The sequence below is a fragment of the Cupressus sempervirens genome, chromosome 1 (genome assembly GCF_028749045.1).
Source record: "Cupressus sempervirens isolate cs-2001-9-10 chromosome 1, ASM2874904v1, whole genome shotgun sequence".
Taxonomy (NCBI): Eukaryota; Viridiplantae; Streptophyta; class Pinopsida; order Cupressales; family Cupressaceae; genus Cupressus; species Cupressus sempervirens.
Genome location: NC_143118.1, coordinates 722,990,731 through 723,017,132, shown reverse-complemented (window position 1 = coordinate 723,017,132; position 26,402 = coordinate 722,990,731). Strand labels below are relative to the sequence as shown.

The following is a 26,402-nucleotide window of genomic DNA, read 5'->3' as shown; positions in this document are numbered from 1 at the left end:
ATATGGGGTCAGACACAACTATGTGTAAGATAATTATCGCAAGATTGTGATGGCCAACCGTGCACAACAATGCCAGGGAGTGGGCTGTTGCATGTGAAACATGCTAGTGAGCCAAGAAGCCACTAAAGAGGGATTTTATGCCTCTAAACCCCTCACATGCGCAGGAACTATTCAAATGGTGGGGCCTAGAATTTGTCAGGCCATTGAAGGTAAGCAAAGCCCAGAGATGAAGATACATTGTAGTAGCAACCGAGTACCTTACAAAGTGGGTAGAAGTGCGAGCCCTACCAAACAACTCTGCACTAAACACAGTGAGATTTATCTACGAGCAGATCATTACGAGGTACAAAATCCCAATAAAGCTGACAAGCGACCGTTGGGGACATATTGTCAACCATGCCATCTGACTACTCGCCAGGGAATTCAAAATCTAACATTCCATGTCGAGCCTATACTACCCGAGAGCAATGGACAGGCAGAGTCTACAAATAAAATCTTGGTTGCAGTAATTTACAAATCTTGCACAATTGAAGATGAAGATTGGGAGGAAAAGTTACCATCGGCGTAATGGGCATACTGTACTTCATACAAAGTTACCATGAGACACACTCTGTTTCAAAGGGATAAAGTAAATCTAATTATTCTTCAAATCCAAAATCTACTATATTTCATTATTGTGGTAAAGCTAGTCATATGAAAAAGTTCTACTAGAAAAAGGTTGACTGATCAAAAATCCAACTAGGGAGGGTTTCAATAGAAGGCTCATGTCGCATAGCATTCAGAAGAGTCGGCCATCTATGCATTCGTGGCCAAAAGACTAGCAACCAATGTCAAGACTTTTACATGGTATATTAATTCTAACACTACTCAACATTTTACAAACAGGAGAGTTTGGTTTACAAAAGTCCAACACTCATTCGTTAATCTTTGGTGGGGTGAAGAGTATAAAGTTGTTGGCAAAGACAATGTTCATATGACCTCTGGGGGAGAATCCTTGTTTTTCACAATGCATGTTTTGGTCCAAGCATGGAGCTCAATTGGCTTTCACATGTCGCCCCATTGCAAATGGGGACCCTGTCTTTCTTGTTTAGGTAGGCAATTTTGGTTGCAATTGTGAGGTTCTTCAAGGCTTGTGTAGGAGTTTGCTTTGGGACTAGGATGAAATTTGCAGTCCATTGCATAGATTTGATTTGGTCAAGTCTACAAAATTGAGTTTAGATGATTTACCAAAATAATGTTGGTCGTCTTCTTTTCGGGGTCAAGGTAAGCTAAGTTCAAGAATCTCCTTCTAGGGGTTTTTCTTTCCACCCTTTGGAGGATAATTGAAGTCGAGAGTTGAACGATGAAAGTTTGTTTCAAGACGTGGAAGTGGAATCTTCCTTCTCATGGTCGATTTTCAACTCTTGAGGGAATTTTATTAGTGAAGGTGGAAAAAAAAGAATGGAATTTCCTCAAGTGAACTATGGATTTCCATGCATTAACAAGTTGGACATCAAACACTTCCTTGTACCCCTCAAAATTCCACTCCTAGAGATTAAATTTTGATCAAAGATGAAAGAAAGTGAAATCTTCCTTGTCTAGGTTGTTTTCCCACCTTGAGAGATTGAGAAAAAAAAATCAAGTGAAAATTTAAAAGGAAAGAAGTGAAAGTGGAATCTTCCTTGTGAAGGTCAATTTTCCACTCTAAGGGAAAACTGAAAGGGAAAAATGAAAGTGACCAATGCAATTTCCTTGTCAACCAAGAAAATTCACTTTTTGTTTAGACAAAATTTCCTTGTGTGGTTTCATTTTCCACCCTCCAAAAACAAGAACAATGAGGAAATTATAATCTTTCTTATAAGGGTTGATTTTCCACTCTTTCATCAAAAATCTTCCTTGTGAGTTTGATTTTCCACTCCTTGAGAAAGAAACTTCATTGCGGTAGTCATTTTTCCACTCTCTGGGTAAAAAAAAACTTCCTTTTAGAATGTGAATTTCCACTCTATTTAAATAAGTTTTCAAAAACAAAATCAAAAATCTTACTTCTCAAATCGATTTCCCACTCTTTCTTGTCATGGGTGAATTTCCACTCTTCCTCTTTTGGGTCGAATTTCTACCCTTTGAAGAGTAAATTTTAAGGCAATAAATTGTTGATAAAATTGACCCAACGAGATTGCAATTCAAACATCATCACTAGGTCAGCCATTGGTGAAGAAGAAATGGGAAATGAACAGACCTAAATTGGAAAAGAGTATACCTAAATCAAAATTCTCAAATCGATTTCCCACTCTTTCTTGTCATGGGTGAATTTCCACTCTTCCTCTTTTGGGTCGAATTTCTACCCTTTGAAGAGTAAATTTTAAGGCAATAAATTGTTGATAAAATTGACCCAACGAGATTGCAATTCAAACATCATCAATAGGTCATCCATTGGTGAAGGAGAACTGGGAAATGAACAGACCTAAAGTGGGAAAGAGTATACCTAAATCAAAAGTAAGAGCATACCTAAATTGGAATTAAGGGCAGAGCAGGTATTTGGGATAAGAATGAGCTTGCATCCAAGCACCCATACTTATATTTGCAACTTTATCATATGCCCTAAGTTAGAGAACCTAGAAGAAAATGGGAAAGAAAAAATTTAGAATGCAAATTTTCAATGAGAAGGTCGGTCACCCTTGCAGATGAGATGCACCCCTTCATGTAGAGCCTACAAAAGAACATAAAATGAAAGCATCTCATTTCAAACACAAATCATAAGCACGGCATATGAGAAGGCGTTCAACTTCAAATTTGAGCAAGGCAGGGAGATAAATCAGAAATCAAGATATCAAACTTAAGCATCATGCAAGAACAAATCAAAATTGCTTAAGTCTGACTGTTGCAAAGAGGCATGAAGGTTTCAGGAAAGAAGAGCATGCTTAAGATGAATTCAAGCATATAAAAGGTTTGGTTTCCAGAAGTAAAATGCAAATATCAGATCAATAAGAAAGATGCAAAGTGAGATTTCCAGATTAAAGGAAAAAATCAGAGTCGGTTGATGTGCAAAAATCAGACCCTAGCGAACTCAAGAAGGATTTGAGGGCATAATTGAAAATCATATTCAATCCAATTTGAAGGTGAATTTAATCAGATTTCCATCAGGTCAAGGGCAGATCCAAGTGAATCTCTAGATTGAAGAAGGATTAAAGTCAAATTGAAAGACAAAAAAATTCCAGAACTAGGCATATAAGGACAAATTTCCAAACTTAAAGGCAGATTCAAGAATTTAAGATCAGATGTAAAATTCATCAGCAATGAGTAGATTTCCAGATTTGGTGACAAGCATTGCAGGTATCTTGGCGATTTTTTGAAGGATAAACACCAGATTCCAAATTCGGATTTCCAATCCAAAGTCCCCAAATCTAAAAAACCATACCAAAGCCTAATTCTTGAAAGATTGTTATCATGAAAGATTCTAATTTAACATTGCCCTTTTTTGGCTCTTAACTTTTATCCAAATTATTTTGTCTTGTTTTTCAGGTTTGATACAAGGAGTCATGCATGGATGAGGATGGAATAGACAAGAAAATTAAGATCAAACCATTCAAAGAAGGATCACTCTACGAAAAGAATATTAAGGATCGATGATGGAATGGAAGTGAAAAAGAAAGAAGAGAATTCAACAGCATGAAGAAGGCAAAGTTCAATTGGACCTAAGGAGAGGAAGATATCAACACATTCAAGGACAAGTTCTACAAATAAAGAAGTTTATCATAAATCTGAATTTCCTTCGGGTATCCAAGATCAACAAGAAGGAAACCCAACTATCACAAGGAGCTCGAGTTGTCAGGAAAAGAACAATTTCAAAAGCAATCGACAAAGAAGATTTCCAAATGATGGAAGATTCATGAAGATGAAGCAATTTGGGAATATGAGCCATCACAATCAATTGAAGACCAAATAATGCTGAGTATCAAGAGATATTGCTAAAGATACAAAGGTTTCTTTATGATGATGATGAAGTCGAGTTGAAACAAAGATAATAAGAAATGCATGCTAAGGTGGTGCCTATTCATCTTCAACCAATTAAAGGATTCCAAATCAACATGTCCAAATTCATCCAACCAAATTCATCCACAAGTGGACATGTGGAAGGCATTTAACGTATTACCACAATGAATTTTCTCATTGGTTCATCCTTGAAAGGATATATATTTCAAAGCAATGTATTTTCCTATTGGCCAGCATTTGATATCTGTAGGCGTTAGTTGTAGCAAACCCTAATTAGGGTTACTTTGAATTATTTTGACCGTTGACCTTGAGTTGATTTGGGTCCATGTTTGTACTTGAGGCCTCTATAGAAAGGCTTGCTCATTACATTTGTAAGGGAGACTTTCATGAAATTGTTGCCAAAGTAATTGCAAACTCGCTGAAGCTTGATGAAAACTTGTGTTACTTTGGGTATTGGCTGTTAAATTTTAGAGCCAGAAATAAATAATGCAACAACTGAAATCAAAAAAAACTCAGAAAACACAAAAAAATAGAAAGGATTTATTCTAGGAAAAACCCTCCTCTCTGAGGGAAACAACCCAGGCAACAAAATCTTGAGTATTTATTGAGTTCTCAAAAAACTGCATATTTAAAATCTTCAGATTGTTGATACTCAACAATCAATCACTCAGACCTAATCAAAGTCTCCAGGTATCTCTAATGGAGAGAAACTGATTATACAATTACAGAGCACGATAATGAATCATACACAAGTTGTGATTATCTCTGCACAACTGAATTCTCAGAATAATAGAATAATATCATAAAATGATAACATTCAGAATATGCCTAACTTTACCATCCTTGAAAAGTAACCTGAAGATTATAAAAACTGTTCCATATTGCAAGACAAACTGAGAGAGACCAAAATGATTAATCATAATGAGTCGACCTTAACAAGAACATGTTGTTGAGAATAATAACAGATGGAAGAAGAAAACATGCGTCCGTTATTACACAAACATTAAAGACTCTCAAAGCCATGATACAAAACAGTAGGGAGAAATTACAACACCAGTAGAGAGGATAACAACTATGTAATCACATGGAGATCACGAAGGCCTAGCAGAGATCGAGCCAAAACATAGTATGTGTGGAGTACAAGTAGACAGGGACACTCAGAATTAAGAAGAGATGGAACCCTACAGAAAGCATGAAACATATGATGGCATGTTCACAATGCACGAACAAAGGCAAATGTGAAACAGAATGAATACAAGAGAAACTCCTGCACCAGCTTGACCTGGAGAGACATAGACAGCAACATATCTATCTCACTGCTACTCAAGAATTTAACATTAGTATGATTTCCTATTGCTCACTTAGTTGAGAATTGTTTATGTTGAGTAGCTCAATGAAAGAAATTATTGTCCATTCACGGCGAAACCTTATGTTGATAATTTTGTTACTTCTTAATTGCAAGTCACATTGTAAGATTCATAACTTCAATTGCTTCATACACATTAATTCGTTCAAATTATGGTTTTAAAGTGTATAAGTGATCAACATTCTCTTGCATTGAGAAGTATATTAGATTTCTAAACCCAATCTTGTAAGAACCCTATAGGTTCTAACTTTCAACGTGGAAGTCTGACATTTTGTCAAAGTCTTTGCATGCAAACTAATAAGTTGGTTTCACCAATAATCTGATTTTCAATGAGATAAACTTGCAAACAGCTATGTAATATCATTCAAATTTGCTTAATTTTCAACATGGCATTTGTCAAATACTTGGCAATTATATCATTTGTAAAAGGCACCAAACTACTCAATGGCATTTCACCATACACTTCGCATACAACCGACTGCTGCAACCATTCACGAGAATTCTTCTTTATTCAATTATGAAAAATGAATTACATGCAATGATTAACTAAAATTACGAGGAACAAATTTATTGCAAATAGAGAAACCTGGAATAAGATCACAACTTTGATTAACTGACTCAAAATGGATCACTAGATATGTCTGATAGCAATTAATCCTTAGGTGCCGATATAGAGTGAACAAATGGCACCCAAATCCCCAAAACGTGCCTTATCAATGTTTGACATCACTTTACAAAGACTCACGTGGCTTTTGGGAAAGAGTGTGGCTTCTTCATTTAATGCCAAACACTGGTCTTTGGGCTGTGATTTTAATTATTAGCTGACTCTCTTTTCTCTGCAAACAAATCTGAATGATAACTGTGAAATCAAACCCCAAATCCTTTACCATTAAGCACAAACATGGTTTTTGTATAAAATCATCGCTAAATTACACAATTAGTTGAATGTTTCACCAATTCAAAGTGTTGAAGCCTGTGTAGAATTCACAATTCCACCATGCTGAAATTCTTCAAAACCTCGTTTCTTCAGTTCACCCAAATCAACAAAAGTAAATGCTCAATAGATTAATTCCACCTCCCTTTAAGGGTATTTATAAATCCCAAATACAAATTGAGCCTGAAGCTTCAAGCTTATACTCCATATAACTTATCATATGGGCTTTTGTTGCAAGCTTGCAATATAATAATTTATTATATCTCTCCATTAGATGCACAACAAAATAATATAAACTCTATTTTAAAAATCACTTATACATCCTTTTAAATTGACGCTTCACATTATTGTTCACGTGCACTTTATAATGTAATTTATCATCATTAAATAATTCCCTTTTAATAATAAAGTCAAATAATATTAGTTGTGCAATTTTTAATTAATTATTAAAAAAGTATTGCTTTGTTAACAAATATAATGTCACAGCTCCAAGATACTCTCCTTATTTCTTGATTTCGACTGAACCTAGGAAATAACCATTTTATCCATTATGCATCCAATTGCATTACTAAAAATAGTAGGGTCCCTCTTTAACATCCACTAACTTCCTATAAATAATAAATCCTTGTAACTGAGCCAAGTGAAAAAATGAGTTAATCATTGAGCATAAAATGAGTTTGGGTGCCCCTGTCATAAATAGCACTAACAATTATTTGACTTACTATTAATAGTAAGTCCCAAATTAGAAGCTCTGTCAATGTCAACACAACTCCATACTACTAGCAAACAATCCAAGTGCCCTACCAAAGATAGAAGCTTTGACTTGCCCAATATAAACACTTATTATAAATAGTAAGTGTGTCGATCTAACTCAAACGAAAAGCAATCTTCAACATCCTGACCTCTAGAGTAGGAATTGGCCTTCTACTCTACCAACTACACCCCCTAAACAACTCCATTAGCCTATGAGGGTTAGGAATAGGCGAGTCCTCTAAAAGATGAGACTCGCGAAAAGGGAGACATTACAGTCCACCCTTCTTGAAATTGCTTGTCCCCAAGCAATCTTAGAAACAAAAGACACATCAGTCCACCCGGATCCCAAGGGTAGAACTATGTAATGTTTCAATGTTCACCAACTAGCGCCTACAACATCATCACCAATCTAAATAACAAAACCTACCAAACTGAAACAAATTCGACAATAGATGTCATGAGAGTGAAAATCTCAAAGGTAAGCAACTCGAAAGGTCAATAAAGTTTAGTTCCCAAAACTACACAAGGTTGAGCTATCAACCCATTGTCCAACACATGCACAAGTAAACTATGCATCTAAAAGAGATCATGCACACGAGAGTCAAAAGTAAAATCATATGTACTTGGCACCATGTAAACATCCCAAAACTCCTATAGAAGCCCTATCTAAAATCTCAAAGCACTAGAATGGGTCCCAAACTCTGAACATAAACCTGCCAAAAAGAATGTCCTCAAACTTTTGTTGCTCAACTTTGAACTCAACTTCACCATGCCTAAAGCGGTGAAGCCAATCAATGAGAGCCGTCCAAATTTTCGTACCAACCCCGTCATCACTCAAGTCCCAAAGCACACTTAAATCACATCCATTCATATTGTGGAGAAGAACATCTAAAGGTATTGGTAACAAAACCACCATCACCATCCTCAGCTAGGCTCCCATGGATGTGCTAACTCCACAAGTAATTCATCTTGCAGCCACTTATCCCATTTATAGCATATGGAAAATAGCCATCCCATAAAGGATGGTATAACCTCAGAACCAATCCACACTAAAGCATCATCAAATCCTTTGTGTGTGTGGCTCTGAGAAGTAATGATGAGAACTCCTCCCTATGAGTCACCATAAAAAGTTCCCACCTTGATCAAGCATTGATTATCATAGCTCTGGATATAATTGATGTCATCTGATTTGCTACCAACAACACTTGTAATGAATGTAACCATAGAACCTGATGCAACAAGTGGCTCCCTACTACTCTCAACCACACTAATCATCCCATCTGCAACTATTACACATGTATCAGCAATGGATGTAATCACATCCTCACTAGAACACATGGAAATCAAACCATCACCAACTACCTCTATAGGAAACTATACTATAATTACAAATGGTAAAGCTTGTACTCAACGCAATTTCACGATAACATACCCTAACCAAGATTGTGACTCCTGAAGAGCCAACTAGGTGCTCTCCAATAAGTTTGTAGTCATCATAGCAAGTGCAACCCCACTCAACAAGCTAGTCTTTGTCAGCCAATCACTATAAATAGTTTTGTTTGATTATTTTGATGACTTCTCGAAGTGTATGAAACTCTGCAAGGGAAAGGGTACCATCACAATACTCATTTGTTATAGGAGTACCCCAACCATAGGTAGCAACATCAAAATGCTCAATGGTTGTAGCAATCTGACTGTCATTCACCATTAGTTGACCAACCCAATGATGTCTCTAAAATTCATGACTCCCACGTAAGCCCTTTAACCCACAATTTGCACTATGTTATGAACATGTATCAATGTCACTCAACTCATGACAAGTAGCATCATGTTTGTTACCATCTCTGCACACATCAACAATTGAGGTACTATTGTTAAGCAACTCAACAAATGGCTCATTTGATAAAGTGGAAGTCCTCGCACATCCCCACTTCCCATGTAACTACAAGTCCTTGCAAATCACAATCTTGGTACCCATTACCCATAATTGAATTATCAAATTTATTTTCTAAGACCTGATATGAAAAATCAAACTCACTTCAACATGAGTCTTCCTCATAAATTGCATCATTAGTACCCATAACTTGAGTACTAACATCATCCATATGTGAACTCTTTGTTGTTTCAGACTAATGCAAACACAACTCTTTGTTGTCATGAAAATCAAAATTGTTATAGCTCATATCTTACAGGCAATCTTCATATTTGACACTCCAATCTTGTGTGTCAACACTTAAAGGAACACCCACAACATTCTTCGCACTTGTCCAGACATCAACATCATTATTATACTCAGGCAAGAGGCTACTGTTATAAAAATCCTATGTTATCGGAATCGCGGGTCCAATCCGCAGGCCGGATCCGGGTTCGCGAATAGGAATGTACCACATTTACACAAGGTCAAATCTAGACCCTATACAAATCCATCACGAATCCACATAGACCCAAGAGAATCTAGCACAAATCCCTAGGAACCCGCATGGCAAACTTGGAATAAGTACACATGAATCCATCTATATAATGCATATATATATACATGAATTCATACGAATCATAATGGGAAAAAAAAATAATGAATCGGATTCTCATACTTAAACACATTTTTTAATCCGAAACGGTAACTTAGTAAAAGTTAGAACTTCTATTGTTGTTTGAATAAGTGTTTGCCTCTTTGATCTTTGCAAACAAAGGATCCAAAGTCTCTAGATGTTGTAGAAGCCTTCATAACTTTTTATCATAATCCTAAATGGCATTATTATAATTTTGAAAGGCATACATGAGCTTTGGCATGAGATTCTATATAAATTTTATTTTACCCATGATTCACACAAACCCTCTGTCCTAAATGTAAGAGGCTTTCCCTACACGATGGCAGGAAATCCCTCTAGTAGCACTGTAAGAACCCTTGCAGATTCTAACTTTCAACTTGGAAGTTTGACATTTTGTCAAACTCTTTGCATGCAAACTAATAAGTTGGTCTCACCAATAATCTGATTTTCACTGACATAATGTTGCAAACAACTATGTAATATCATTTAAATTTGCTTAATATCCAACATGGCCTTTTGTCAAATACTTGGCAATTATATCATTTGTAAAATGCACCATTTCGCCATACAACTTGCATACAAACAATTGAAGCAAGCATTCACAAGAATTCCTCTTTGCTCAATTCTGAAAATGAATTACATACAATGATAAAACTAAAATTATGAGGAACAAACTTTTGCAATTAGAGAACCTGGAATAAGATCACGGCTTTGATTGATTGGCTCAAAATGGATTGTTGGATATGTCTGATAGAATTAATCCTTAGGCGCCAATGTAGAGTGAACAAATGGCACCCAAACCCCCAAAACATGCCTTCTCAATGCTTGATGTCACTTTACAAAGACTCATGTAGCTCTTGGGAAAGATTGCAGCAGCATCATTTAATGTCAAACATTAGTCTTTGGGTTGCGATTTGAATTATTAGTAGACTCTCTTTTCTCTGCAAACAAATCTGAAAGATAACTATGAAATCAAACATTGAATCCTTCACCATTAAGCACAAACATGGCTTCTATATAAAGGCATCGGTGGATTGCACAATTAGTTAGATGTTTCACCAATTCAAGGTGTTAAAGCTTGTGTAGAATTCACAATTCCACCATGCTGAAATTCTTCAAACCCATGTTTCTTCAATTCACCCAAATCAACAAAAGGAAAGTGCAATAGATTAATTCCATGTCTCCCTTTGAAGGTATTTATAAATACCAAATACAAACTGAACCTGAAGCTTCAAGCTTACAATCCATATAACTTATCATATGGGCTTTTGTTGCAAGTTTGAAATATTATACTTTATTATATTTCCCTCCATTAGATGCACAACAAAATAATATAAATTATACCTTCCTTTAAATTGGCACTTCACATTATTCTTCATATGCACTTCATAATTTGATTTTATAATCATTAAATAATCCCTTTTAAATAATAAACTCAAACAACATTTGATGATGTGCACTTTTTAATTAACGATTAATAAAGTATTACTTTATTAATAATTAAAATCTCATTACTCCAAGATATCCGTTATTTGTTGATTCCGACTGCGCCTAGGAGTTAACCATTGTATCCATCATGCATCTAATTGCCTTACGAAAAATTGTAAGAGTCCCTCTCTAACATCCACTGACTTACTATAGTAAGTCCCTGAAACTCAGCCAACTGATGAACGAGTTAATCCCTATGCATACCATGAGTCCGAGTGCCCCTTGTCAAAAATAGCACTTACCATAATTTGACTTGCTATAAATAGTAAGGCTCAAACTAGATGCTCTGTCAGTGTCACCACAACTCCATGCTGCTAGCAATCTGTCCAAGTGCCCTGCTAAAGATGAAAACTTTAACTTACACAAAATAGACGCTTACTTTAAATAGTGTGTCACTCTGACTTAAATGAAGAGCAATCTTGGACATCCCTAACCTTTGAAGTGGGAAATGGCCTCCAACCCTACTAACTGGACCCCCCAAACAACTCCATTAGCCTATAAGGGTCAAGAAATAGGATAATCCTCTCAAAGATGACACTCACGAAAAAGGGGACATTACAAATCTCTTTTGCATTTTTATCGAAACCCTTGTTAGGATTAACCAAAGAGCTCATATTGCAAAACTGTTCATCATTTGAGAATAATTGATCAAATACACAATGTTGGGAATTAGTGTTCACATACATTGAAATAATAACATGGTGTGCAAAGTAAAGGTGAGTTGTTATGACAACTCATGCAATTATGGGAAGTTGAATATTCTATTATTTGTTAGGTTTGTTAGTACGGTTACTTGTGTGTATTATGAGCTATCAAAAAAGGCTCATCTATATTAAACAGTTGTTATAGGATCTCTCCTACAAAATAAGAGAGTCCAATCCTATAAATATATTGTATGCATTAAACGAAAATAATAAGAAAGAAGCCATAAAAATTTATTAATGTATAAATTTCTCTGATTTTCAACACATGGATGAATAGCGTAAGTCCCTCATTACTAGCAAATCACATCATTAAACTAAGTTGTGTCCAACATAAAATCACATGTTCACATTATAAACCACAACCTATCCCCCTCAATAGAATGGTGTCGTTAAGCAAAGGAATTGTATTATTATAAAAATGGTCCAATGTATATTAGATAACAGGAGTGTCCCAAAGTTATGGGCTGAGGTAGTTTACACTACAATATACCTTCTTAGCAAGTCCCCAACATAGCCCGTCAAGATGATGACCCCAGAGGAAGCTTAATCAAGAAGGAAACCAAGAACCAACTATTAGAATATTATGATGTTTCTTTAATGATCATCTTAGTTAGCCTTCAGTTTATTAGGCAATTTGTATTTTTGTCTTTAATTCGCGATTGTTTCATAATAGAAACGTTGTCTTTGTCAATCTTTATAGCAAGCTTTCCTCTCCTCTGTCTCATACAACAACATTGATTTATCATAACTAGTATCAGAGCGGGTCAATGGGATTTCATAAAATTTGGTGAGCCTCTTCTAAGTTGGATTTTTTCCAAAAATTTGTTTTCTAATTTTTTGAAATAAAAATCGTTGGAAGTAATTTATGAAAAAAAGTGTGGTTTGTCTTCGACAATTTTTGTCGAAAATCATGAGCCTAGTTGAGGTTTTGATTACATGATTTCTTGGTTTGAGCAAAAGTCCCATATTTTTTAGGGTTCTAAAAAGTTGCATGGTGTAATGGGCACCTTGGAAATGCCCAAGAACTGAACCAACTACTGATAAAGATTCTAATATTTTTGCATAGATTTTGAAACCATATAACATGAACAAGAAGGAATTTATGCAAACTGAAGATTGAACCACTGCTGAAATAATATTAGTTCTCAAACTAATAAAATTAAATACATAGCAAACTCACTAATTACTCTTCAAATACATCATAAAATCAAATACATAACAAACTCTTCAACTCACTAATTACACCCAATTTGCCTATAGCTGAAAATGTGTCCAAGCTGACTATTATGAGTTGACAGCAATGAATTCCAAAGGCCAAACCCCAAGGGAATGACGTCTAGAATGTTACAAGAAAGCATAGACGTCCTCTAATGCCAAGAACAGATCTGTAACTCATACATTCAAGTTCTTATCAAATGCAATTCACAATAATCGGATGCTAAACAATGAAGCTCTCACCCCTATTTATTCTTTTCCTTCACCCTTCTAGAAGGAAATAAATATTAATTAATTGCGTTCTCTAGAAGCTTCCCCCTTTCCAATAATTAATGCACTCTCTAGAAGATTCTCTCTTGCAATACAATAATTAATTGTGCTTCTAGAAAATTAAATTACTTGAGGCTCCCCCCTTTCCAATAATTAATGCAATCTCTAGAAGCTTATCCCTTGCAATACAATAATTAATTGTGCTTCTAGAAAATTAAATGAATTAAATATAAAGTCACCTTTTAATTTTAATTTATTTAATGACTTTATAAGAAATTAATTTAATCAATTTCTCCTTATTTCTCCACTTAGCCTTTGGAAAACGTAAAAGCTAAGAACTCCACTGAGTTGCTAAAAAGATGGGGACATTACAGTCCGCCCTCCTTGAAATTGCTTGTCCTCAAGCAATCCAGCAACACAATGAACTCCAACCTCCACTTGAATCCCAAATGAAGTAGTATGTGACATACCTGTGGACATTAAACCAACTGCAAACTAGCATAATCAAGACCAACCACATGTCCTGCAGCCTAGCACCCAAAACTTGTGTTGATGATGTAGAAGTCAGAATGTCACCAAAAGGCAACTCTATAGAAGATCTATGATACCTCTTCTTCCCTATATCAACCCACATAATATATATTGGACTGGAATCCTGATCATCACCATCATGCCTTGAAAAAGATGTAGCTATAGGCGAACCATATGCACTCATGCCAATTGTATCAACAATAGGTGTAGACACATCAAAATATATGGACATAGGAACAACACTAACTGCCGCAATAGAAAACTAAACCAAATTTGTAGTTGATGAAAACTCATAATCATCAACATGTACACCATCATTAGAACACACATCAACAACTGCATGCATACTACTAAACTCCCTGTTGGATGGTCAACTGACACAAAAGTGGCTGCTAATATGACAGCATCCTCGCATTCTCCTAATCCAACTATTGTTGCATCACCATCCCCTGACAAAGCCTCATATGTGGACTCCTAACCCTACACACATGACTCAACGCCAGATTGCGATTCAATAATACTAGAGCATAAACCCACATTAATTGACTCCGCTGAAACACCCACATCACCAACATCATAGCTGGATGGCTCTATACGTGTCTCAATCCCACCTGAGGAAGCAACTGCCTCTTACACTGTAGCAACACCATGAGATCTCACATGCAAATCTCCAATAATAATCTTGTCCTCGAGAGAGTCGAAAGTATTAGTAGTAACAACTGCATCAACTATCTCTGTACTAACTGTAGTAAGAGCTCTAGGAACCTCAACCTGCTGAAGCTTGGTGTTGTTATCCTCTGCTACCACTGACACAACCGCATGTCCTTGTGAAGTAAGTCCATCATCAACACTGCAGATAGGACTAGCAGGTGTCATACTAAATATAGGTACATTTGCATCAGGGACTCTTGTCGGGGAAAACTCAAGCTTCCTTCCCTGCAACCTCAATGTCGGCCTTCTAAAGGCAAAAACCATATACCTTACTACCCTTTCAATTGTCTCTGGATCCGACAAGCTCTCCGTCAATCTCTATTGATGAAGCATAAGTTTCTCCATACTCTCCTGCAAAGCATTCATCTTCGCACTAATTTCGTCATTACTCCACTGACTTCTAGAACTGCCCGTCCTCTTATATTTGACCATGGCTAGAAAATGCTAGAGTGTTGGTCACTCGAAATGTAACAGCAAATCTGACAATAATATAAATTTCCTACCCCACAGGATGGCAAAGAACCGCTCTGATACCACTGCAATGGGCACCCTGAAAATGCCCAAGAACTGAACCAACTACTGATAAAGATTCTAATGTTTTTGCATAGATTTTGAAACCATATAACATGAACAAGAAGGAATTTATGCAAACTGAAGATTGAACCACTGCTGAAATAATATTAGTTCTCAAACTAATAAAATTAAATACAGAGCAAACTCACTAATTACTCCAGCATCATAAAATTAAATACATAACAAACTCTTCAACTCACTAGTTACACCCAATCTCCCTGTAGCTGGAAATGCGTCCAAACTGCCTATTAATGAGTTGATAGCAATGAATTCCAAAGGCCAAACCCCAAGGGAATCACGTCTAGAATGTCACAAGAGAAGATAGACGTCCTCTAATGCCAAGAACAGATCTATAACTCATACATCCAAGTTCTTATCAAATGCAATTCACAATAATCGGATGCTAAACAATAAGGATCTCACCCCTATTTATTATTTTTCTTCACCCTTCTAGAAAGAAATAAAATATTAATTAATTGTGTTCTCTAGAAGCTTCCCCCTTTCCAATAATTAATGCACTCTATAGAAGATTCTCCCTTGCAATACAATAATTAATTGTGCTTCTAGAAAATTAAAGTACTAGAGGCTTCCCCCTTTCCAATAATTAATGCACTCTCTAGAAGCTTCTCCCTTGCAATACAATAATTAATTGTGCTTCTACAAAATTAAATTAATTAGATATTAAGTCACCTTTTAATTTTAATTTATTTAATAACTTTATTAGAAATTAATTTAATCAATTTCTCTTTATTTCTCCCTTAGCCTTTGGAGAACGTAAAGGCTAAGAACTCCACTGAGTTGGTAAAAAGATGGGGACATCACGCACGGTGCTTGTATGTGCTTTTTGTGAGTTGCCAGATGCTTGTATGTACTATTTTACCAAGTGAAGTATTGTATTTTTCTACATGAAGGTTTTTCCATTGGGTTTGTAATTCTCAAATATTATATGTTGGGTTTTATAGTTTTTCCTCAAAAAGGAAGTTTTATATTCTGTTATCCGTGTCTCAAATTCTATCTGTATTTGACTAATTTTTCACCTAACAAAATAATGTTGGGTTTTTCTCAATTAACCTCAAAAATTGTGTTGGGTTTTCATCAATTTTTCTCCTAAAAAATCATAGCTTTTTGCAGTCTATTTTGGGAAATCATCCTCATCTGCAATGTTTGGAGGGTTTGTCGATTTCTCCTCAAAATTGTGCTAATCATTCTCAATGTTTGTCTATGTCTCCAGTGAAGGGCAGCTTCATTATCCAACATCAGGTTGGATGTTTTGTGATGATTTCTAGTCAAATGTTTTGTTGATTCTAGGAGGGTTGGTGGTAGACTCATCTTAGTGGCAGTGTGAGTGGCAGGCTCTTATCTCTTGTTGCACAGCATTCTAAAAAAGGGGGCACCTTTCTCTATTTCTTTTTTTTTGGATGGCTTCTTGGTCATTAACATTTTGCAGATCCAGGTAGAGTCTCAACAGCAGCAGAATGTTTCGAAAAATTCGTGACCAAAAAACAGCAGGTAAGCAATGACCATTAAGGGAGTGTATTAGAACATTATAATGTTTCTTTAATGGTCATCTTAGTTAGTCTTCAGTCTATTAGGTAGTTATTGTTTTTTACTTTAGTTTACGATTGTTTCATAACAGAAACATCATCTTTATACATCTATATAAGGAGCTTTCATCTCCTCTGTTTAATACAACAACAACATCAATCGTCTTAAGGTGTTTGGGTCCACTACATACATTTGGATTCCAGATGCTAAGAGAACCAGAGTAGATCCCAAAAATTGGAAGTTGATGCTTATAGGTTACAATGACAATCATAAAGCCTACAGGTTGATTGATGTGGACATTGATTGCCTAACATTCAGTAAAGATGTAGTCATTGATGTAGAAGGTTGGCCTTTTCAGCTCTATTGTCCCATCAACAGTCATGAAGATCAGCCATCTTAATGTTTTTGGTTCCACTACATACATTTGGATTTCAGATGTTAAGAGAATCATACTAGATTCCAAAAGTCAAAATTGATGTTTAAAGGAAATAGTGACAATCATAAAGCATACAAATTGATTGTGGTGGACATTGATTGCCTAACATTCAACAAAAATGTAGTCATTGATGAAGGAGAGCCTCTTTGGCTCTTCTCTCCATTAATGGTCCTGAAGATCAACATCCAAATATTTCATTCATGGTGATCATCCTAATTTGGAAGAAGATGCATCTACCATATGGCCTAAGTGGTGGGAAAAGCTCATTGGCAATGTTTGGGATAATAGATTGGTAGAGAGTAGATCATCCAAAGATAAGAGCAAGCAGACTACAAGGAGCTTTTCTTATATAGCCTACATTCAAAATATTTATGAGCCCCACGATTATTCAAGGGCAAAAGGTAACCATGAATGGGAAAAGGCTATGGGATGTGAACATCATAGTCTTTTAAAGAACAACACATGAGTTCTTTCAAACCACAAGGGAAGAAGCCATTGGCTGCAAATGGGTGCAAAAAGTCAAGTACAACACTAATGGAATGCTTGAAAAATACGAAGCACAGTTGGTGGCTAAAGGATTCTTGCAGAGAGAAAGCAAAGACTACGAGGAGATCTTTGCTCCTACAACAAAGATGTGCACTATTTGTCTTGTTCTAGCCATTCCATCACAATTGGTTGGAAAGTCCATCAAATGGATGTGAAGTGTGTCTTCGTCAATGGAAATTTGGATGAAGAAGTAAACATGATGCAACCTCAAGGTTTTAAAGTTGCAGGCAAAGAGCATCAAGTATGTAGACTATTGAAGGCTCTTTATGGCATAAAACAGGCCCCCAAGGCCTAGCACACAAAGGTTGACGTGCATTTGGATGCATGGGGCTTTCAACAAAGTCCTTCATATCCAAATTCAAACATCAAAAGCACTAGTAGTGACATCATTTTCTTGCATCTACGTGGATGATGTTATCATTACTGGTAGTGGGGCACATTTGCTTGAGCAAATCAAATTGAATTTGTTTCAAGCTTTTGATTGTCTCAGTGTAGAATTTTGGCAGAGAGCTGGTAGTACTTTTAGTTCTCAGTCTTAATATGCCAAGATTTTGCTAGACAAGTTCAGGATGACAGATTGCAAAAGCTCGTCTACAAAAATGAAGAAAGGGATGAAACTTTCAGCAAAATCAGACTCATCAATAGGCAATGAGTCAGCTTCTAGGCAACCAGTAAGAAGGCCTCATCTACCTTATGGCCACTAGAACTGATTAGAATTATGTTGTGAGTTACACTTCTTGTTTCATTACAGCCACTAAGGCAAAACATTGGATTGTAATGAAGCGAGTATTAAGATATGTGAAAGGAACACCTGACTTACGCATTTTTAATAGTAGAATCAATGATCCTAGGCTGGTTGGGTTCACAGATTTATATATTGCAGGTTTTGTTGATGACAGGAATTCTAGTTTTGAATATGTTTTTAGTCTCAATTTGGGTGCAGTAACATGGACCAATACAAAGCAGCGAGCAGTAGATCTTTCCTCAACAAAATCAGGGTATTAAGTAACTACCAAAGTAGCATGTGAGAGGCATTTTGCCTTTGGAGGATGCTTTGTAACATGAAAATGCCTCAAGTAGGGCCTTCACTCTTCTTTTGTGACAGCCAGATGGTACTTAAGCTTGCCAGAAATTCAGTCTTCCGCAAGCATACAAAACATGTGGAGCTCCATTGGCACTTCATACAACAACTTGTTGAAGATAGATTAGTGATGATGCAGTATATTCCCACTAAGGATCAAACTGGAGACAAATTTGTAAAATTTAGGGGCAAATTTGATGTAGTTAGTAGAATGACCATGAGCCCGGACAAATTTGTAAATTTAGAGGCAAATTTGATGTAGTTAGTAGAATGACCATGAACACGTACAGATTTGTAAAATTTAGGGGCAAATTTGATGCAGTTAATAGAATGATTACTAAAGAACTGTATTAAAGTACTATTGTTATATTTAGCTTATAATGGTCATTTAAGTTGTTTTGGCTACTTCAAGTAAATTTATTTTTTGTCTTTCGTTCTTGAACATTTCTGTTATGGAAAGATTTTCTACAGTTGCCTATCTAAAATCTATAAATCTAAAAAATCAAATTAAGGAACTACCAAAAATAGCACTTGATTATATAACATAATCACTACAATGTAATACTTAAGGGAAAGAAAGGACGTAGTGCTTTTGTAGACTTAACTTTGCTGTATGTTGCACTACTATCGGGGCATTTAAAAACAGTCTACAAAACGTTTCTTGTTTCTCAGGGCGAGTGTCATTTGTGACATAGACGCCCCCATGTATATCATGTGAATGTATTGAATCACCGATGATGGAAACGCAATTCATTTTGTTTAGAGACAGCTGACTTTCCGAGTTCTAGTCGAGTGAATGATCTCGTGCGGATAAATGTTTATATTGCCTGTTAAATTTTATATTGTAGACTTTGTTTAGATATTTGTGAAACTGGTTAACATGTGATTGAACTCTAAACTTAGTTTACAGCTGCTTTTCAACGTTCATCCATTTCAAGGCCTGAGTGTACATGGTAAACCGGGGACAAATTTCAGGGAAAGCATAAAAAAAATCCTGCATTGCGGGGATAGCATGGGGATCCCAGATTGGCTGCAAGCTTGGGAGAATCTAACAGAGCCCTTAGTCCTTGACGGTGAGCTGAAGGAAACTGCACCCTAAGAACTATGTGCATGTCCTCCGATGAAAAGAAAATGTGTCAAAAACTTTTTGAAAATAGAATGCTTTAAATTTTCATCAAATATTTAGCCAATCAACATTCAAAAAACAGGCAAGAGCCTACAACACAACGGTAACACAATGGTAACTTGTGAGCCTCTCACGTGAAAGGTCTTGGGTTCGAATTCACTCAACACATAAAAATAATTAATTAAATTAATTAACAAAATTTAGTCTAGGCTTTGGCCGTTTACCGATCCCAAAAAAAAAAAAAAATTCAAACAACATGGCATATATAATAGTAAATGGAATCCTTTGGCTCTTTGATTCATCGCAGAATCAAAACGGGAAATACTCTGAAATCATTTAGGGTTTAGTACCATGGAACTAATTCCCTTGACTCGGACTATACATTTGTTCATAAAATGGAAGTAACGCAACTTACAGTTGAATTGGAGAAAAAAACAACTGAAATCGTTCGAGGAAGGGAGGGTAGATATTTTAATTTCGCTGTTCTCCCTAGAAGAGATTTCTCGCTCAGCCTCAACATTTTTTGATAAAGTGCTGTACCTCCACCTTTCTGTAGCGCACCAAATTCAAACGAATTGCAACCTGGTTGCTAATGCCTTCGGTTCCTATCAGGGAAATTTACAAATTGTTATGAATTTTTAATAAGCCAAATTAGAGAAGTTCTGTTAAAAACAAGAGCTTGAGCTGTACTCCCCGCCTTGTCTACGAAAGTAGAAGTATGAAGAAGTACAACTTAATTATTGGAAGTGAAGAAGAAGGTTTGACCAAATTATTTGTCTAAATAGTCAAAAAAAAAAAAAAAAAAAAAAAAAGTAGTAACTAAAAAATTTGTATTGAACATTGTGTTGGGTAAGTGTTGAGACATTGTTCATTGTATAATACAAATTTTGAATGTAGAAAAAAGGCACTCTATACAGACTTAAATTAAAATGACATTAAAACCAAATAAAATGGTTCATTTTTTCATTATTAATCTAAGGTTGACTAGTTGATTTGTTCATTAGTGGAGATGAGCAAAAGTAAAGGCAAAAATACAAAGTTTGCAAGTTAATAAATAAGGTAGCAAGGTCATTGTCGTGCTTAATTATTTGCTTATATTGTTAAACATCTAGATTAAAAATAGACTTGTTTTATTCATCTTTAATATATTAATCAACCTCCTTCGTAAGTACTTATTTTCGAGTAGTCATTTAGATACCATACTAAATTTTGGTCTGAAATCTAAAAATGTTTCAGCAAAGCTAAAATTTTGAAAATTTGAAACAAGCAACTCTTAAAACTGTTGATAATGTAGGCCCAATATTTTTGGACTTCTGCGGTAAAACTTTGAGAGTTTAATGTTTTTTAATATTCTAGATATAATGTGGTCCTATCCATTATAGGACAAGAAATGTGAAGACTTATGGATGAAATTCTCTTGAAATCCTTGCCAAGTAAATTAATTTTTAGGTTTGTTTTCTCTTTTGACCTCATATCTTAGTTTACAAGCTAAAATGGTTTATTTCAACTATTTTTTGAAAAAGTTTAGTAGCATTTGCTAGATATGTACATATTACATTTGTATGAAAAGTCATACAAAACTGCATGTTGATTTTTTTTTTAATATGTTTACTAAAGCTATAGTCTCTAGACACTTAATAGACGTGCCTAAAATGTTTCTCATGTTTCTACCTTATTTCTATTTTTTTGTTATTCTGAAAAGTTTAATTGAAGTTTCCCCTTACTTGATGCAAGACACCATAAAAACTAGTGCTTTGTGCATTGTAAATACTGGTACTACCCATTTGATGTGTTGAATGAAATAACCATGCCACTAAAAGGCCTAGTAGTAGAGGCCAATAGTAAACAAAAGCTTCTCAATTTCAGCATTAGTTGATCTATGACAAATTAAATATGACTATAGCTCCTATGAAGAGAAAAAGTAAAATAAAATAGCAATTATACACATGACTAGGCTAAAGGGGTGCCTCAATTTTGTAAATAGTCAGTTGCTTTTGGAAAAAAGGGTCATGAAAGAAGGTACTAGCCTAATTTACAAAATAATTTACTTAGCTTTCTAATTTGTCACAAAGTAAACTGAAATCAAATTTCTAAACTTGAAATTTAAAAGAAAAGTTGGAATAATTTAAAGATGCCACAAAAGCATATAAAGAAACTAAATTGATTTTCTTAATGGCAGATCTTGGGATCTTTTACAAAATATTATTTGCCTATACCCTCATAGCAATGTAGAAGGACACGCATCCATTGTTAGGCAAGGTAAGGTGTAACTTGTGCCACAACCATGAATCTCTTCCATTGTTGTGGCACTCCGTCAGTGCCAAGCAAATTTGGGAGAGGGAGGAAATCTGACACAGTACAAGGAGGAAATCAAAATGGGAGCGGATCAAGTGATAGGTCAAAGTAATAGAAGGGAAGATGCATGCTGTGAATTATCAGACACCAGCTGAAAATATATCTAGGTGTGAAATCTCCACGCCATTCAATGTCATGGTGTTAAATGTCTACACATTTGCCATTGTTTATCCCATTTTTCAGTAACCAATGCAAATAAAACCCCTAAAACATTACAATGTCTACTTATTTAAAAGCCAACAAATTAAAATAGAGGAGAAATTAATAGATCCCAACACCTTGTATGTAAGCCACAATAATTTTAGGTAAAACAAAATTTTGGACTAAGATTAGTTGTAGTACAAAGGAATAGCTCTATTAAAATCCTGGAATATTTAGAAGTTTATCAGAGGGTAAAATATTTGCTTCCCTAAATAAAAATAGAATAGTGCATCTATAAAATAGAATTCACAGTGCATCTACATGATGAAGATTTTATTGGAAAGAAATTTCTATTGTTTGATAGATGCTCCAATTTTGAATGGTAAAGATAGAGACAAGATCAATGACAAATGCAAGCATGGCAATCATATTTTTCAATAAAGTACTTGAACCTGCATCGATTAATTTGGATAGCAATAAAATTTAGTCAAAAATATCACCTACCAGTAGAATTCATTATAAAAGATGAAATCCTTAATAGCAATGCAAATAAATTATCTAGAAAGGTCATTGTTTATCTAGAAAGTTCATTGTTTATGACATCTGGCTTCTAAAAAGTTTTCATAACATGTGGCCATTAGAAGTGTTTCCCCGTAATGTGAACATGCACAAGACATCCTAGACACTAATTTCGAGAGTTGTTTTTTTTTCAAAATTTCTTAACTAATAAAATGAAAAGACCACCAGGGAAAAAGAAGAGAGCCAATATGAAAGTATAGATTAAAATTTCATAAACTTTGTTTAATTTAGAATTTTACAATACCATAGTTTAAATAACAATATTTTTGTAATTGGAAGATTACCGAGGAAGCAACTAATTGAAAAGAGTTGAGTGAAAACTATAGTCTCTACCTATATAGGCAAGACTAATAACTTAATATTATTGTCATATTTTATACACAATTTGGGTAATGACCGTAAATCTTATGTATGTAATTGGAAAGAAATGGAGTGTAAAGTTCTAGATATTAGTTGCTTTATCACATCGTTGAATCTCTATGTATCTTTCAAAATGTTTATTTTAGTTATTAACAATTATTATTTAATTTATGGTTATGATTGAGGTTAATATAAAATTTCTTAATATTCTTGTCATTTGTCATTTAGTAGATATGTGGTTTAGAGTTTTGCAATTTTCATGAGTAGTGGTGGTGGCAAGATACCACTTCCATCGAAGATCAAATGTGGACATGTTTAACAAGCATTGACATTTGCAATCCTCTCAGAAGAATTAGAGACTTAGGTTCACCACTGCATGGAAAGTTATTACTAAGTTGAAGATTGCACACTTTGCTTGGTGCATTCTCTTTCAAGGGTTCCCTTTGGGCCCTAAGCTCTGGCATTTGGGGTGCTCCTAACTTTAGATGTTGCTTTTGTGGCCAACCATAAGCCTTTCTACATATAATCTGGTTTTGCAAATGTGCCTAGTAGTATTGGCACTAGATTCATAACTTTTTCAAGCCTTTCTACCCATAACCCTTTTCTTGGCACATGGTGTTGCTAGGGGATTTGCCAGGCTCCCCTTTAAGTACTCTTAGATTTGGCATGCTTTCAGATTGGAAAGTTTGTTCACTCTAAATTGGAAAGATCAAAATATTGTCTTGTTTTCTCACAACTTTCTTGACATTAATGTTTCTATGTACACTAAAGCTTCCATATGCAACAATATAACAATGCACATACAAGTACAAACTGGCAAAGTTGCATTGGAGGTGGCCCACCTTCAGGAGCTTTTGGTTCATTGGGGAAATGCTCCCTGTATGGTGGCCAACGTGACACTCGATTCTGCCTTTGAAGACCACATGCCTCCCTATGGCCATTGGTGGGGCCACAGTTCTACTCGCTGCTCTCATACCCCCAAGTCATAGTCTCCTCGCTAATCTCCCAGTTCTGGTCTTAGAGGTCCTCAACACTCATTTTCTCCTCCCCTAAGGCATGGTTTTGGCTAGTCCACAATGGTTTCTCCTAGTGTTCTTGCTCTTGCGTGGCCTTCTTCTAGCAAGGATCCTAAGTAGTCTTTCCCTCAGCTGGACTTGGTGATTTCACCTTCCAAGCTGGAGGGAGATAAAGAAAAATAAAATTTTGACAATGTTGTTGATGGGTGGGCTCCTCTTGAGCCATCCACTAACCATGTTGATGTATGGAGTTCTCATGATTGTGACCCTCCTCCCTTAGTTGGCACTGCTCTTGTAGCTTAAGGGCTTTATATGTTTTTGGCCTCTAACTGTTTGAACTTCCATAGGGTGATCATTGTATCCCCCGACCCCTTTTTTGTGAATATGTAACTTTATTATTATATTTATAAAAAGGGACTATTCATCAAAAAATGTTGATGGTTGTAGTGATATTGATATTAGGATTTAACTGTGTAGTTTTTGAGTCAAACTCATTGACTTGTGTTCCATGAGGAGTGATTCACACATGAATCCATCTCTCGTGAGAATAAATGCAAGATCTAGCACTCAGTAGATCTAGGTGATGCTCACGGAGGTGAAATATCTCCTGAAATACATGTTTCTTTAATGTGGTACATGTTTGACACTTTTTAATAATATTTTTATGTCATTACACTTAAAAGTGTATGCAATCACAAAAAGGTATAATCAACCTATACAAACAAAAAACTATTTTGAACGAATTTGACTTCAGCTAAGAGTTGAAAGATTGGAAGATTGACCTACATTACAACATCTATTAGTTGTGATTATCATTTGTAACTAATGATAGTACAAAAGTAGTTGAACAATTTTAAAATTGCTATCAATCCAAAATGTGTTAAAAAAGGTGAATGCTCTTTGAAAATTCTAAATATTTCTACCCTTGCATTATATATTATCCCTACACAATACTTGCTTCAACATATATAGAAAGTGAATTTGGATAAGAGTTGGGATGTCTTTGATTCTCAACTTCTTCAGTAAGACATTAAAAATGTTCAATCCATTTTTTTCAAATGTGTGGGATCCTTCATCATCTAATATAATTAATATGAAGATATCATGATTGAATCATCCTCTATATTGCCTATTTTGGTTTGAAAACTTATTATGTTGTGGGATGTTTTAACTCTATAAAAACCTTCAACAATGTTGTCTATGGGAGGTCATTTAGTATGGGACATCAAATGTATGGAAGCATTGATGGATGCAATGAAGTTGGTGTTCATAAGCCTTGTGTAGTAGTGTATTTTATGTGTATTAATGGTGTTTGGTGTGTTTTAGTGAAAAGGAGTGGAGTTCTTTTCTTTTGGGTTTTCCCAAAAAAATGTATAATTTGAAATAGGGAAGATATCAATATCATCATCACTTCACTAAGGGATTTAGACAAGGATGTCAAACCTACCCACATAGAGCTCATGCTTATAACTTAAAGTAAAATAAGTGAGACATTTTTTCTTGTGTGAATTGTAATCCATGTCAAATTTTATGTCTCAATGTTTGTGTTGATGATAAGTTTAATGTAGTCCCAAATCGTAAGAAAAACAAACAAATTTATGATCCTTGTACATGTGATAGAATGAACGAATGAGTTTTTATAATAGCCCACCAAGGAACCCTTAGAAAATAGGGTAATACACTCACAAATAAAACAAATTAATAATATAAACATCATTAGCATGAGTGCATAACACTAAATACAATTGCATAAACAATAGCAATATGACTATAATTGCTCTATGATCATGCACAAGTGAAAGTCTTCTCACACTTCCTAGGGTTTCATGAGAACCCATATACATACTCAAGATTGAATACATGTCAACAAGAAATACTATCAAGAGCCTAGAATAGGTCCAATGAGCTATAAGAAGTCAAACCAATCCATAATTTACAACTAATCAAAAGGAGAATATATTTATACAAAGAACCCATGTGCTCATAGATTTGTTCTAAACAAAAAATAGAACAATTCTTGTTATTATTAAGCTACCTATTCATTTTCTTCTAACCATTACAAACCAATAAGAACCATCATAAAAGTAGGCCAAGAACATAAAATAACAAAATAATTACAAGGAAGCCAATTAAGCAAGAAACTAGGTGAGATGC

The 26,402-nt window shown here is 35.2% G+C and overlaps 1 protein-coding gene across 1 annotated transcript in view; it reads right to left on the bottom strand.

The window, feature by feature from the left end:
* LOC149579983 (FAD/NAD(P)-binding oxidoreductase family protein) overlaps window positions 1-20,545 on the bottom strand; it is a 107,011-nt gene extending 86,466 nt beyond the window's left edge. Inside the window, exon 1 of the mRNA XM_089788252.1 lies at window positions 20,213-20,545. Coding sequence (XP_089644378.1) covers window positions 20,213-20,317 — 105 coding nt within the window. The 5' untranslated portion in view covers window positions 20,318-20,545. The remainder of the gene's footprint in view (window positions 1-20,212) is intronic.
* Window positions 20,546-26,402: the final 5,857 nt, after the last annotated feature.